The 13,790-nt window shown below is 30.7% G+C and overlaps 3 protein-coding genes across 3 annotated transcripts; 1 reads left to right on the forward strand and 2 right to left on the reverse strand.

Moving 5' to 3' along the window:
• Nucleotides 1-3,324: 3,324 nt before the first annotated feature.
• Nucleotides 3,325-5,522, reverse strand: LOC133696831 (uncharacterized). Its single transcript, XM_062119110.1, has 2 exons — nucleotides 5,428-5,522; nucleotides 3,325-4,039 (listed from the first exon to the last, which is right to left on the reverse strand). Exons 1-2 carry the CDS (start codon nucleotides 5,520-5,522, stop codon nucleotides 3,325-3,327), a joined length of 810 nt encoding a protein of 269 aa, XP_061975094.1.
• Nucleotides 5,523-7,457: 1,935 nt separating this feature from the next.
• LOC133695879 (membrane protein PM19L) lies at nucleotides 7,458-8,974 on the forward strand. Its single transcript, XM_062117846.1, has 3 exons — nucleotides 7,458-7,973; nucleotides 8,248-8,425; nucleotides 8,517-8,974. Exons 1-3 carry the CDS (start codon nucleotides 7,844-7,846, stop codon nucleotides 8,752-8,754), a joined length of 546 nt encoding a protein of 181 aa, XP_061973830.1. The 5' UTR covers nucleotides 7,458-7,843; the 3' UTR covers nucleotides 8,755-8,974.
• A 1,575-nt stretch (nucleotides 8,975-10,549) lies between these two features.
• On the reverse strand, nucleotides 10,550-12,349 carry LOC133697932 (uncharacterized). The gene is made up of 2 exons (XM_062120765.1): nucleotides 12,240-12,349; nucleotides 10,550-11,746 (listed from the first exon to the last, which is right to left on the reverse strand). The coding sequence occupies exon 2, from the start codon at nucleotides 11,738-11,740 to the stop codon at nucleotides 10,697-10,699; it is 1,044 nt and encodes a 347-aa protein (XP_061976749.1). The 5' UTR covers nucleotides 11,741-11,746; nucleotides 12,240-12,349; the 3' UTR covers nucleotides 10,550-10,696.
• Between the last annotated feature and the right edge of the window lie 1,441 nt (nucleotides 12,350-13,790).

Here is a 13,790-nt window from a genome sequence, read left to right on the forward strand (position 1 = left end):
GAAAACCTATCAATCGTGCAATACTCATTTGTTCAATCTTACCCTTAAATTAAAAGATTAAGTAATTGTAACATCTAGTTTATCAATTAACCTATATATCTAATTTCCCCTTTAAAATCAACGATTATATAAATTGCACATGATAGCTTAACTATAAATCAAATTAAATATTATATTAAGAAGAGAAAAATGGATTTTTTTTAAATTTATAAATAAGAGTACAATGTTAATTTATATAACCGTAAAAATAGTACCTTAATAAAATAACAAAAAGCTATGATATCATCTCGTCAAACGTAGTTAGAAAACTTAGATTTTATTTATTTTTGTATTTAAAAAAAATATATTTTTTATTTTTTATTTGCTTCAAATTAATTTTTTTATGTTTTCATGTAATTTTAATGTGCTGATATCAAGTATAATTTTTTTAAAATAAAAAATATAATTTTAATGTATTTCCAAATAAAAATCATTTTGAAAAATAATTACTATCATACTTTGAAATATCCTTTAATTCATAACTGTTATTCAAACCTAGTCACGAGTCAGAAGTTAGGTGGATAAATTTTGATTAATCCTGTCAATTCAAAATGATATTTTTTAAGAAATTTTTTAAAACTTAAAATATAATATTTTTTTTAAAAAAAGCCAAGTCATATCTCATCCTGAGTTATTTTAAAAAAGTTAGGTGGATTATCATTTAAAAGTCAATAACAATTTAAAACATTTTTTTTTAAGTCTTAAAGCTAGAATAATGTTATTTTGAAGAAAAACAAGCCATGTCTCACCTATATTTTAACAAGAACAATTAAAATATAAGTTCTTTAATTAAATTAATTTCTACATAATTTAATATTAAATCTAGCTTTGACCAAGTCATCAAGTTGATTTGTCAAACTAATCTAGATTTAGTAAGACTATAATGACACTCTTATTTCAATCCTGATATTTTACCTTTATTCAGATTTCATCGCTCAGGCTTTAATAGCAAACTTTGTTTGTTTTCCTTTTTCATTTTGTATAAACAGTGATGTAATTGCACATATTCTACATTTAAGGATCAAACGACACTTGTATAATTCCTTGAAGATTGATTGCTGCGATGACTTTAGTGGTGACTTTATTATTGTTAATTTTTTTATATAAAAAATAATAAAGTACTTTTATTTATGCAATTCAATTATATAAGTGTCGTTTTCTCGAAGCATCACATTCTCTTGAATTCGAATATATTTTTTTAATTTATTAACTAAAACACCCCCATTATTGATATCAAGTAGACCAGCAGATTCTTTCTTCTTCTTCTTTTTCTTTTTTTAAATAATATTAATAATAAGAGTGTTTTAGTCTTGATACCAACATCTTTAGTACAATACTAGTTTATTATATTGTCCACGTTTTCATTGCGGGTTAGATCAAGATTTTTTAAAAAATAAAAAAACTTATATCTAGATCATTAAAAAAATTTAGTTATTGTCATGATACTTGGTATAATAGTTCAAATTTAAATTAAGAGATAAAAAACTGATTTACCACCAATACTAAATAATAAAATTAAAAAAATAAATATTTTATGTTAAATAGTAAAATAAAAAAATCAAAAATAAAAAAAAAGATAAAAAACTCAAATGACTAATTAAAAAAATTCAAGTGTTTATCACATCAAGGCCCCGACCCAAGGCCTGGGCTAGTTTTTATATATATATATATATATAAATGACATGCTATCCACTTCTTATTTTTTATTAAAAATTTATCATATTTTTCAAACCCCTACTTTATCTTCAACTAACACATGTCAAGTTATAAAATAATTAAAGAAATATATTAGTCTGATTTATTTTTTTATATAAACAGTTAAACGGGCCCTACACCATTTATTAGTAAATAAATTAATTGTTAATACATGTTATGTTTTTTTTATATATAAAGTACTTGTCATACAATTTATTAGTAAATAAATTATTTCACTTTGTAATTATAACGATAGTAACATGGATGTATAAATCAAATACAGTAAAAAAACATCAATAGAATTTTTTATTTTTAATCAAACACAAAAATCTCAATCCATTTAATTATATTATAAGCCGTCATATTCCCGACATACTTGCAGAAGATGTCTTAAAAGATAAATGAATAAAAATAATTTTTTTAATAAGAATTATTGTTGCTGTTGTTTTTAACAGTACAACTATGGTTCCATCACCTCAATTATTGCTATGATGATGACATTAGATGGTGACTACGTTGCAATAATTATTTATTAAATAAAAACTTATACCCATACAAAAATGAAATCTCTGTGCTATATTGTTACTGTTAGGACATGAGATGCAAACCGTATTATTAAATAATTGTTTTTGTTAAAATTTAATATATTAGTATCAAAAATAATTTTTAAAAATTAAAAAAATATTATTAATATATAATTTAACATAAAAAATTATTTTAAAAGTAACCATATCTATAATGCAGTGTATCTATATATATAACGATTATCAATTATCATATTTACTACTCCCATTATCATTGGTGGCCCCCTTGTCTGGAGCAGCGTGTGTTGCTCGCTATGACGCAACGGACAGGTTAGATTGAAGCTTTGTTTAAAATATTCTTTATTTATAAATATATTTAAATAATATATATTTTTATTTTTTTTAAATAATTATTACAAAAAAATAAAAAAATTAATTTAAAACTTAAAAAAAAATCAATCTTTTTTAAAAAAATATAATTAAACTACAGTATTAAATAAGATGTGGGGGGAAGGAGGAAGGATGTAGATGTTTTTTAGGCTTTTATCCCCTGAACACCACCCTCATTTAGCTAGTTTGAGATTTAGTAACTGTGTTTATTTTTTAAAATGTATTTTATTTAGAAATATATTAAAATAATATTTTTTATTTTTTAAAAATTATTTTTGATATTAGATAAAAAAATTAAAATTTAATTTTTTTTAAAAATATTTTTAAAGCAGGTTTTAACACGAGACTCTGTTAATCCAAAGCTAAAAAAAAGTCAGTGTGTAGTGGAGGCTTCGCATACCATTTATTTTATAAATTAAGTATAATGATGCAAAAACACTACTGCATATTTTACCAAACACTCACATCTCTCCCACCTACCCTCATCACTAAAAGCACGCTTATGAGGCAAGGGGACTTCTTCTTTTTTTTTTTTTTGTTATACTTGTAATTTAAAAAATAATAATTTTAAAAAATAAAATTAGATATGATTAGTTAGATTTAGATAAGTGTTTGGTAAAAATTATGGTTAAGATCTTCTGAATATCTTCTGAATTTTTTGCTTGGTTTCACGGCCTTAGCTGTTTAAGCTCTGTTTCAGAAGCTTTGGATCATCATGAACTTTAATTCCAGCAGCTCTACTTGTAGCTGCTTTCCATGAATGCTTCTTTGAGATAACACCCCCTTTCTCTGGATCTTTCTTTGCTTCTTCCAATTCTTTTGCCTTTTCAAGCTCCTTTAACTTTGAAATCTTCCTCTTCTTCTTCTTCCCATGCTCTTCTTCAGTGCCCATTTTAACATGACTAAACTTGAGCTCCTTTGTAGCTTCTTCTGCATCCTTCTCCACCCTTTCCAATGAAGTACTCGTGACATGATTCTTTTCTCCAGACCCAGATTCCCTCTTCCGTTTCTTTTGCTCAATCCCTCTCTTCTCCTTCCTCCATTTAGCTTTTTCTGAACTTCCGCAATTTCTATCTCCTCGGAGCTCTTCAATTTTACGACGAAGCCGTTGCCGGAGTTCTTCATACGTGACTGATTGGTCATCGTTCTCTAAACCAGACATCATTGGATTGATCTCCACTTCAACACCATCACTCTCACTGTTTGATTTTTCTTTCTCCAAATTTTGCATTAACAAATCAAGGGTTGTTGTAGAAGACTTCTCAGGGTCAAGCCGATCTTTCCTTGCTTTCTTGATGTTTTCCCTTGCTTCCTTCTTTGCTGAAGCTTTTTCACCCTTGCTAAGGCCGTGAAACCATGGCTTCTCTTTCTCATAAGTTACTAAATATCTTCTGAATTTTTTGCATCGCAAACAAAAAAGCAAATGCAAAACAAACGCACCCATTTGGCATGCGGATTCCTAGATAAAATATTTGTGTTTGGTTGAAAATAAAATAAAATTAATGATGTGTTTTTATTTTGTTTGACTCATTCACGAGGAATTTAAATAAGTTTATTATTCTATATCTGGGATTTAAAATATATAATTTGTCAATATTATTTTTTTATCTAATTGATTTTGGTATGCGAATTCCTAGATATAATATTTGCGTTTGGTTGAAAATAAAATAAAATTAATGATGTGTTTTTATTATGCTTGACTCGTTCACGAGGAATTTGAATAAGTTTATCATTCTACATTTGGGATTTAAAATATCTAATTTGTCAACATTTTTTTTTTTTTCGAAGTGATCAGGCATAACATAAACACAGGTATAATTTATTAATTACGTTAGGAACCAATTCGACAACTTGGTACATTTTTTAAATAATTATGCACATAATTACGTATATAATATATTTAATTATATTTAAACTCATGAGTTAAAGTGTTGTGGTAGATATGTCATCATTGACATCTTCATTTAAGATGATTCCTCTTGTTCCTCTCGCTTTACAGGGACACCACACCCCTAACTTTGAGGAAGTGTGACGTCCAAGACCTGGACCATCTCGATTGTTTTATTATCTAGGTTTTTTCTCTTTTTCAAAAAATAAAAATAAACATTTTTAGCATTTAAGATTGTTAGGTGGGGGAAAATGTAAAATATCCCATCTCGAGAGATTGTTTCGTAATTGTTCGAAAACTTTTTTTTATTTTCTCTTTGTTTTTATATTTTAAAAATATTTTAAAAAAAAATTAAAAATTTATTATTTTTTTATTTTAATTTAATATTTTTTATGTTTTTGGATCATTTTAATACGCTGATGTTAAAAATAATTTTTAAAATTTTTAAAAATATTATTTTAATACGTTTTTAAATAAAAAATATTCATAGCTAGGGCTAAAAATCATTTACTCTCGTAGAATTCTAAGTCGGATGTTCTAACGAGACAATTTTATTGCAGCTTGGATCTGCAAACGGTTTTATGAAAGAATCACAGTCACTGATTTATGGAAACGGTGAAGACAAGCCTCCTACAGAGGTTGATATTCTAGTCAATCACCATTAAAGTTAGGTTACAAATCAAGCTAATCATACCGCTACTTTTTCTAAAATAATCCAGCTTTATCTATTTATTTTTATTTTTTAGTTTTTTTAGTTTTTTTTATTTTAAATTAATAATATTTTAATATTTTTAGATGATTTTAATATGTTAATATCAAAAATAACTTTTTAAAAATAAAAAAATATTATTTTAATATATTTATAAACAAAAAAAATATTTTAAAAATAACTTGAATTTTCCATCACCTTGAACGTCGAAAAAACCAGCCATTTTAGCCTGGGCTAATGTCAAAATTGCTTTGAGTTGAGTGTAGAAGCCTGCCATAGTCTACAATGGCTGCTTATGTTTACCTGGAGTTTTTGTGTTTGTTGTGCGAAAAATACAGTAAAGTATTTGGTAATATATTAATTTTTTTTAATATTTATTAAAAAATTAAATTTAAAACACGCTTTTTTAAAAGTAGTTCTTACATGCTGTTATAACCGAGTTTTGTAAAAATTTATTTGTTTTTACATGTGTTTCAAAAATATTTTTAAAAAAATTTAATTTTTTTTACTTTAAATTAATATTTTTTTGTGTTTTCAGATTATTTTGATATGCTGATATCAAAAATAATTTTTTAAAAATAAAAAATTATTATTTTAATACATTTCCAAGTAAAAAACACTTTAAAAAACAACCGCAACCACACAACCACCAAACATTTTATACATGTTTTTTCCTGCACATAAACCTCAACCACAATTTTTATCAAATATATATCTAAATTCAACTAACAACATCTAACTATAATTTTTTTAAAATTTATTTTTTTCAAACTACAACAATAAAAATTATTTAAAATACAAACCCACCTTCAGCCGTCCCTCATGGAGAAGCTATCATTGTCCCTTGGAAAATATGGAATGGTCGTGCTCTTTCACCCTTTATCCAAGAAAAGATTATGAGAGACAATCCAGGAGAAAGAGTCTTTCAGATTTTGAAAAACAAATAAATATTAAATATGAAGCGTCATCCAATTCAAACCACGAAAATAAATATACGGTTAATTCGTTTTAAAAGATTTAATAAATCTTTATAGCCTATGGTTTTTATTTTTTGGTGGAGAAAAGGCTTAAAAGATATATTTTCTCATAGCATTTAATATTTTTTATATGTCAAATAAAAAAATATCTTTCTCTCCTCATAAAAAAAAATCTCTTAATGATCATAATCTCATTGTATAATAAAAAGCCTAATAAAATTATTAAAGTCATATATATATCTGGATTTAATATTTTTTTAAGTTCATGTTAAATCTAACAATTTATCAGACTCAAATATACTTGAACGTAATATTTAATCAAACTTAAAAAAAATTAGATTTGAAAACTCTTTAATTCATTTATACTTGAAATTAGTACTTATTTTTTAACATGAATTTTAAACCTATATATATAAATATAAACACAAAAATTGATTTGACAGACTGTCAGGCTTTTAGAAAACTCTCTCTTTGTGACTTTTATGAGAACACGGTTTGAGAAACACCACCAACCAATTCCATTTTATTTGATCATCATTGCTTGAGAGACTTCTAATTAGTTCTTTAAATTAGAAGATTTAATTCATTTTGCGAAACTAGAGGGGATATTTTATAATTTACTTTTCATTTAATAATTTAAATCAATTTTCAATTATGTTATAAAATTTGTTGCAAAAATTCTAAGAAATCATGATATATAATAATACATATTTAATAAATACAATTAATATAATTGATTTTATTTAAATATTTTTATTTTATTTTCTTAGAACATAATTCATAAATGCATTTAGATAGGACCTCTAAAAACATTCGCTAGCTTTTGCCTATCGATTCACTCAAGGAGCAGACACGATAGAAATAGAAAGTATTGTATGTAAATCATAGTTTTAAAAAATTTAAATTTTTTTATTTAAAATTAATTTTTTATATTTTTAGATTGTTTTAATATGCTGATGTTAAAAATAAAATTTTAAAAATAAATAAAATTTATTTAAATATATTTTTAAATAAAACATATATTAAATTACCACACCGCTACTTTAATTCACCGCTATCTCAATTCTAAAGAGAGACTTGATTAAGATTTATAATTTCAACCACGAAGGTTCTTATATTCACATAATTAGAGTGGAAAAATAGGATTGCAGGAGGACTATTAAATTAACCTTCTGCTGAAAAAAATAAAAAATAAAAAGTTTAAAACATATAATAATTACTGATGGAGAAGGATGGGCACTCAGATTATGCACACAGGATAGGCACCGTCTGAGTTATCAACTTCGAGATATTCCCAAGACAGGGATGAAGAAGGCTTCATGGGAAACGTAAGAGCAAAAATCGACAAGTGTCCTACCACCTGTAATCGAAAGCAAGCATGGAAGGCCTTAATGGCTTACACGTATCTTGTGCCTATACATTTAGCTCGTCTATTTAGCTTCACGGCTAAACCCCTGACAAGGCAGCTCAAAGTAAGCAACTGCGAGGAGTTTGGAGTGTAATTGCAAGAAGGATATATCAGAGTGGTGCAGAGAATCTCTCTGTATAAAGCGGGAATCTGTTTTTGTGGGCTTGAAGAGATAAGAATCGAGGCTAAAAGAAAAGGAGAAGTTGAAAGAGAATGGCGCTGACGGTTGGGAGAAACATAGCAGCTCCATTGCTGTTTCTTAACCTGCTCATGTATGCTATTGCCCTGGGCTTTGCTAGTTGGTGCACTAATAGGTACATCAATGGCCAAACCAGCCACCCAAGTAAGCCTCTCTCTCTCTCTCTCTCTCTCTCTCTCTCTCTCTCATCTCTCACACAGTAGTGGCCTGAAAATACTCCAAAAGGTTGAGAGAAAAAAACGAGTATATATTTAAGCTAAGATAGGAATTGTAACTTCATCTTGTGTCTGGTTAAACAGCCTTAATCTTCAACACGTAGGTGTGTTGGCAGTTGCTCTCATCTTTGCTTCTCCTTCATTGTTTCCTTAGTGGCTATGGTGTAAACTCTTTTGTTTGGCTAAAAAAAAAAAATTGCCAGGCTTTGGAGGGAATGGAGCAACAGGATTCTTCCTGACCTTTGCAATATTAGCTTGTGTTGTTGGCTTGGTATCCAAATTCGTTGGTGGCGCCCACATCAGGGCATGGAGGGGTGATAGTCTAGCTGCAGCAGGATCAGCTTCGCTGGTTGCCTGGGCCATCACTGCCCTAGCCTTTGGGTATGTTCATTTGACATCCTAACACAAATCCACTTGGTAGAGGCCATCAAATTAATCAATCAGTAATTTTTGCAATCTCTATTGTTTTCAGGTTTGCGTGCAAGGAGATAAACGTAGGAGGCTACAGAGGTTGGAGGCTGCGGGCAGTAGAGGCATTTATAATCATTTTGACATTTACCCAGCTTCTGTACGTCTTGTTGCTTCACGCCGGGATGTTTAGCAGCAAGTATGGACCAGGATACCGTGACACTGACTATGGCGTCGGTGCCGGTACTGGTGAACCTGTACACAAGGGCGGTGCTGTTCCTGTAGCTGGCGCTAGGGTTTAATTTGAATAACTAAATGGGCGTGTAGCATGATAGCCTCTCGGGTTATTTTCATCTTCCTGGCTGGGGCTATTGATTTCCTCTGTTTGAACTAGTTATTTTCATCTCCCTAAATTTGTTATGCAAGTAAAAGGTCGTGTTGTTTTATGACTTTGTAATGAGAATTACTTTGTCCTCATGTTTTTATTTTTTTTAATAAAAAACAAACAAACTATTTACACTCGTTCCTGGTGAAGTATTGTAAATCTAGTTTTGTATGCTCTTTCATCTTTTTAGAGGAAGACACCCTCCGCGATAAAAGAAACACGACCGTCCAACCAACCAAAAACCTTACAGCAAACTCTCTAAGAAACCTCGCATGGAATTGTGATCGGTACCATTACAAACACCACCTCTCTGGCTCTGTCCCTTGCGGCAGGCGCAGGACCTCAGATCGCTAAACCCCAGCAAGATATCTCACCCGGAAACGGACCTGAGAGGGCGTGAAACATGTTTCTCGGTGCAGCTTTTCTTTTACCGTCCACCCCATCTTCCAGATACACTCTCTTGCTCAACAGGGATCGCCAGCATCCAAATGCGAAAGCCTAGACAGTAACTGTAACACGCAAGCTATTCCATTTCTTGACATTGACAGGTGATTTTAGATGGCAAATGATTGGTTAACAGGGGTGCGTGCATTCTTATAACATCACAGTACTTTATCACAAGTTTCTCAATGAAAAGAAACGAGAAGAACGGAAACAGATTTTATGAACACTTTGACTTCTGAAACTGGAGTAAATGTCTTAAGAGACGTGTCAATATCAGAGTGTGATAAAGGTAGCGCCGAAGAATGTAAGCATATAATAGAGGCAGCACCGAAAAGTATAGAATGAAGATATTTGGACACTAATCTTAGAACCAAGAGTATAAAGTTTTCGGTTTACCTTTTCCACAACAATTCACATATACTTTGCACATAGACAAACGCTCTCAACATAATTTTCATTTAACTTGAAGCATATACTTCATCATCTATCTATTACCATATTTATTAGAGAAAAAGGATTAATTTGAAGGAGAGATAATAAACGAAAAGGAAAGAAAGATCCACTCTCACCATAAAAAGGTGAAAGAAATGTAATGGAAAAACATTACCAGGTGAGATAGGGAGAGACTATCACTGAACATTTCTACCCCTAGGGCAGGCCACTGTACTTGTTCAGCTTGCAAATATCCAGATACCGACCGAACAAATAAAGTAGTGTTTATCGGTCAACATAGAATTACAAACTCTAACCAATATCTCAATCACAAACTGACTACAGTTGGTTATACAGACTAGCCTCCTCCATTTAAATCCACTTTGAGCTAGCCTTTCTATGAACTGTTGTGGAATACTGTAGTTTTTCTTTTCCATTTTAAACCCATGATGTTTTCAGTCTCTCTCCTAATCTCCCAAAAAAATTAATTTAAACCACATCTCCTCACGAGCATTACAGTCAAAGTGCAGAGCTTGTGAACTCAAAAACAAACGCGGGTAAAAGAACATTCTAACTAGAACACCCATCGGATGGCAGCAACACAGGCTTCCAGTACGGCAACCAAGCATTCAGTCTAAAGATTGGCCAACTTATTCAGCTTCAGACTCAAAATAATTAGGCTTAGCTAAATTAACCCCTGGTCACATTCTGTTCTATCTTCTGTGTTTGTTATAAGCAATTAGTAGACACTAGCAATACCAACAACATACAATGAAGGAACAATAAATGGAGCGTGAAAAATGAGACGCGGGGGCGGGAGCGTTTTATGAGCAGGGTTCATAAATCATAACGTTCTTTTGATACCAAAACCATGCTTAATACAAAACTATGAAAAGTGCAGGAAAAAAAATAGAGCGAGGATAATTGGACAAAAAAAGAGCAGGAGACTAACACAACACTACAAACTTCCGAGTTGAGGCACCTCAAGTTGAACCTTCATTGATATAACCTTGTTTAGGACCTTCAAATCCTGGCCGCATGAGCTTTTTCTCTCTCTTCTCAATCCTCCGCATCTTCTTCTGCTCAATTCTGCCAGCTATATTCTTTGATCTCTTTTGCTGTTTTTCTGCTTTCATTTTATGCTGGGTTTCAATCCTTTCCTTCCACTTCTCAGCATTCTTTTGATGCCTCTTCTCACCCTTCTTTAAGCTCTGTTTCAGAAGCTTTGGATCATCATGAACTTTAATTCCAGCAGCTCTACTTGTAGCTGCTTTCCATGAATGCTTCTTTGAGATAACACCCCCTTTCTCTGGATCTTTCTTTGCTTCTTCCAATTCTTTTGCCTTTTCAAGCTCCTTTAACTTTGAAATCTTCCTCTTCTTCTTCTTCCCATGCTCTTCTTCAGTGCCCATTTTAACATGACTAAACTTGAGCTCCTTTGTAGCTTCTTCTGCATCCTTCTCCACCCTTTCCAATGAAGTACTCGTGACATGATTCTTTTCTCCAGATCCAGATTCCCTCTTCCGTTTCTTTTGCTCAATCCCTCTCTTCTCCTTCCTCCATTTAGCTTTTTGTGAACTTCCACAATTTCTATCTCCTCGGAGCTCTTCAATTTTACGACGAAGCCGTTGCCGGAGTTCTTCATACGTGACTGATTGGTCATCGTTTTCTAAACCAGACATCATTGGATTGATCTCCACTTCAACACCATCACTCTCACTGTTTGATTTTTCTTTCTCCAGATTTTGCATTAACAAATCAAGGGTTGTTGTAGAAGACTTCTCAGGGTCAAGCCGATCTTTCCTTGCTTTCTTGATGTTTTCCCTTGCTTCCTTCTTTGCTGAAGCTTTAGCACCCTTACTAAGGCCGTGAAACCATGGCTTCTCTTTCTCATCAGTCGGTAGATAGAACTTAGCAGGGATGAGTTCAATCAACTTGTCAAAAAACAATGAACTTTGATGAATGAGAGACTTAAGATCAACATCAGGACCTGATTCACCGGCAAGAATTTTCTTTTCCTTCCCCATTTCTTCCTGGAATCAAATTAAAAACAACAAAGGGAACCAACAACAATCAGCCTGACACCCAAAAAAAGAGGTAGTAGCTAACAACTACATTCTAGTTTCACTATTTCAGATCAACTCAAGAAAAGCAGACAAAATCTAGCTCCATATCATCAAGAACCAGCAACCTTAACGTATCTCGACATCAGAAACTCTATCAATACAATGATTAATAATTTTAATTCCTCCAGAAACACCGGCAAAAGCGGCAGAACACATTCATGACACGACAACATCTAACAATATACTTCGTAAGTAACAAACATTCTTAAACATATGGAACAATACAGAATCACGTATAGAACCCCTAGAGTGAAGAATCAGCAAGCGCATGGACAAGATACATGAAATGTTGAAGATTAACACTGAAAACTATTTGTCAGCAGTCAAAAACAAAACCCTGTTTATTCTTGAACAGTTAAAAAAGCAAACCCTAGATGAATGAGAGAAAGCAGAGGCTTACTGTCGCTAGTAGGAGGAGGAGGAGGAGGAGTCAAGAAGATGAAGAAACCCAAAGAACCCTAGATGATTTTATTCAGGGAGCTTAAATTGGGAAAACAAAGGCGGGCTAAACATAGCGGGACGGATCCTTAAGACGGGCCTCTCCGGGTCAAGTCAGGCCTATAACGAAAGCTGGAGTCCATGAAAAAGCTATAACCTGAGCCCAGCTTATTCTTAATCTATAAAATATTTAAATTGTGAATCCTTCGGAGGTTTTGTAGGAGTTTTCTAATTCCAAATTAAAAAGTAATTATTTTAAATTACAAAATTTTGTAAATCCTGTTTTTTAAAAACAGTAAAATTTCAACAAAAATATTTTTTTAAACAACTCTTTTAATTTTTAATAAATAAGATTCAGTTTTATTTATCCTTTCTAATAGGATATGTTATTCCATTAATGGTCTTAATTTATTAAATATAATCCTTTATATTTTTTCATAAAAAATCACTTTTTCAACCAAAGTACTCTTTTTTTTAAACATTTTTTTAGAATTTCTTTCAACAAATAAGTGTTTGATTTTTAATAAATAAAAGTTAGTTTTATGTTTTATGACACATCATTCTATTAATCATCTAAATTGATTGATAAAATATTCTATGATCTCTACATGAATCTATATAATATATACTATGTGACATAGCGATCTTGTTTATGATCAGTCAGTAAGGGTGAATAAAAAAATCAAAAAACCGATTAAACCGGGAAAATTAAAAAAAATAGCCGAAAAAACTGATCATGAAAAAAACCGATTAAAATTTAAAAAAAAACCGACCGTTTTGGTTTCAGTTTATAAGCCTGAAACTGAAAAAACCGAGCCAACCCAAAAAAACCAAGCCATATCGGAAAAATCAAAGCCAAACCGATTTGAACAAGTTTTTATCTAAAAAAACCGAATCGAACCGAAATCGGTCGGTTTGAACCTGTTTCTGTTTTTCTTTTAAATCAGTTTTTTTTTAATAAAAACTAAACCGAAATGAAAATAATCACCTCTAATCAGTCGGTTTGGATTTTCACTTAATGTCACCTAAGTTTCATCCTAGCCATTGATAGAGATCATTATAGTTCAATCGAATGGTCGTTGTTGTTGTATGGTTGGACTCCCCATTATTTAAATTCTATTTTATTGAACATACTTATATATAATATTAAATATTTTTTAAGGATTAAATTAGAGAGATTGTCTGCCACGTATGGTTCATTGATCGATTTTTTCAACTTGGGTTGCTCTCTCTTACGCTGTAATCGTGGCGTTAGTAAACATCGAACGAAGTGTTTGTCATGGCTGTACTTGCACTTTTCAACTCTTTGAATTATGAAACTCAATCACTTAGTTGAACCGTTATTCGAAATAATGGTTACATAATAATACTGTAATTCTGAATCATAATTATGATATTTATTTTTTATTTCTTTATTTTTTTTTGTAAATGATAAAAAAATAATTATTGTATTATTGATAATGACAAATAATTGCATATATGTTGATAAGTGATAAAAAATAATTATATTATT

This window comes from Populus nigra, chromosome 6 (genome assembly GCF_951802175.1).
Source record: "Populus nigra chromosome 6, ddPopNigr1.1, whole genome shotgun sequence".
NCBI classification, from domain to species: Eukaryota; Viridiplantae; Streptophyta; class Magnoliopsida; order Malpighiales; family Salicaceae; genus Populus; species Populus nigra.

What these genes read in the sequence shown, in the direction of transcription:
- LOC133695879 (XM_062117846.1), top strand. Translation starts at nt 7,844, where the DNA reads ATGGCGCTGACGGTTGGGAGAAACATAGCAGCTCCATTGCTGTTTCTT. An exon ending in TGGCCAAACCAGCCACCCAA is followed by an intron (nt 7,974 to 8,247) that starts GTAAGCCTCTCT and finishes AAAAATTGCCAG; the next exon opens with GCTTTGGAGGGAATGGAGCA. An exon ending in ATCACTGCCCTAGCCTTTGG is followed by an intron (nt 8,426 to 8,516) that starts GTATGTTCATTT and finishes TATTGTTTTCAG; the next exon opens with GTTTGCGTGCAAGGAGATAA.
- LOC133696831 (XM_062119110.1), bottom strand. Translation starts at nt 5,522, where the DNA reads ATGGCAGGCTTCTACACTCAACTCAAAGCAATTTTGACATTAGCCCAG. An exon ending in CAAGGTGATGGAAAATTCAA is followed by an intron (nt 4,040 to 5,427) that starts GTTATTTTTAAA and finishes CAAAAAATTCAG; the next exon opens with AAGATATTTAGTAACTTATG.
- LOC133697932 (XM_062120765.1), bottom strand. Translation starts at nt 11,740, where the DNA reads ATGGGGAAGGAAAAGAAAATTCTTGCCGGTGAATCAGGTCCTGATGTT.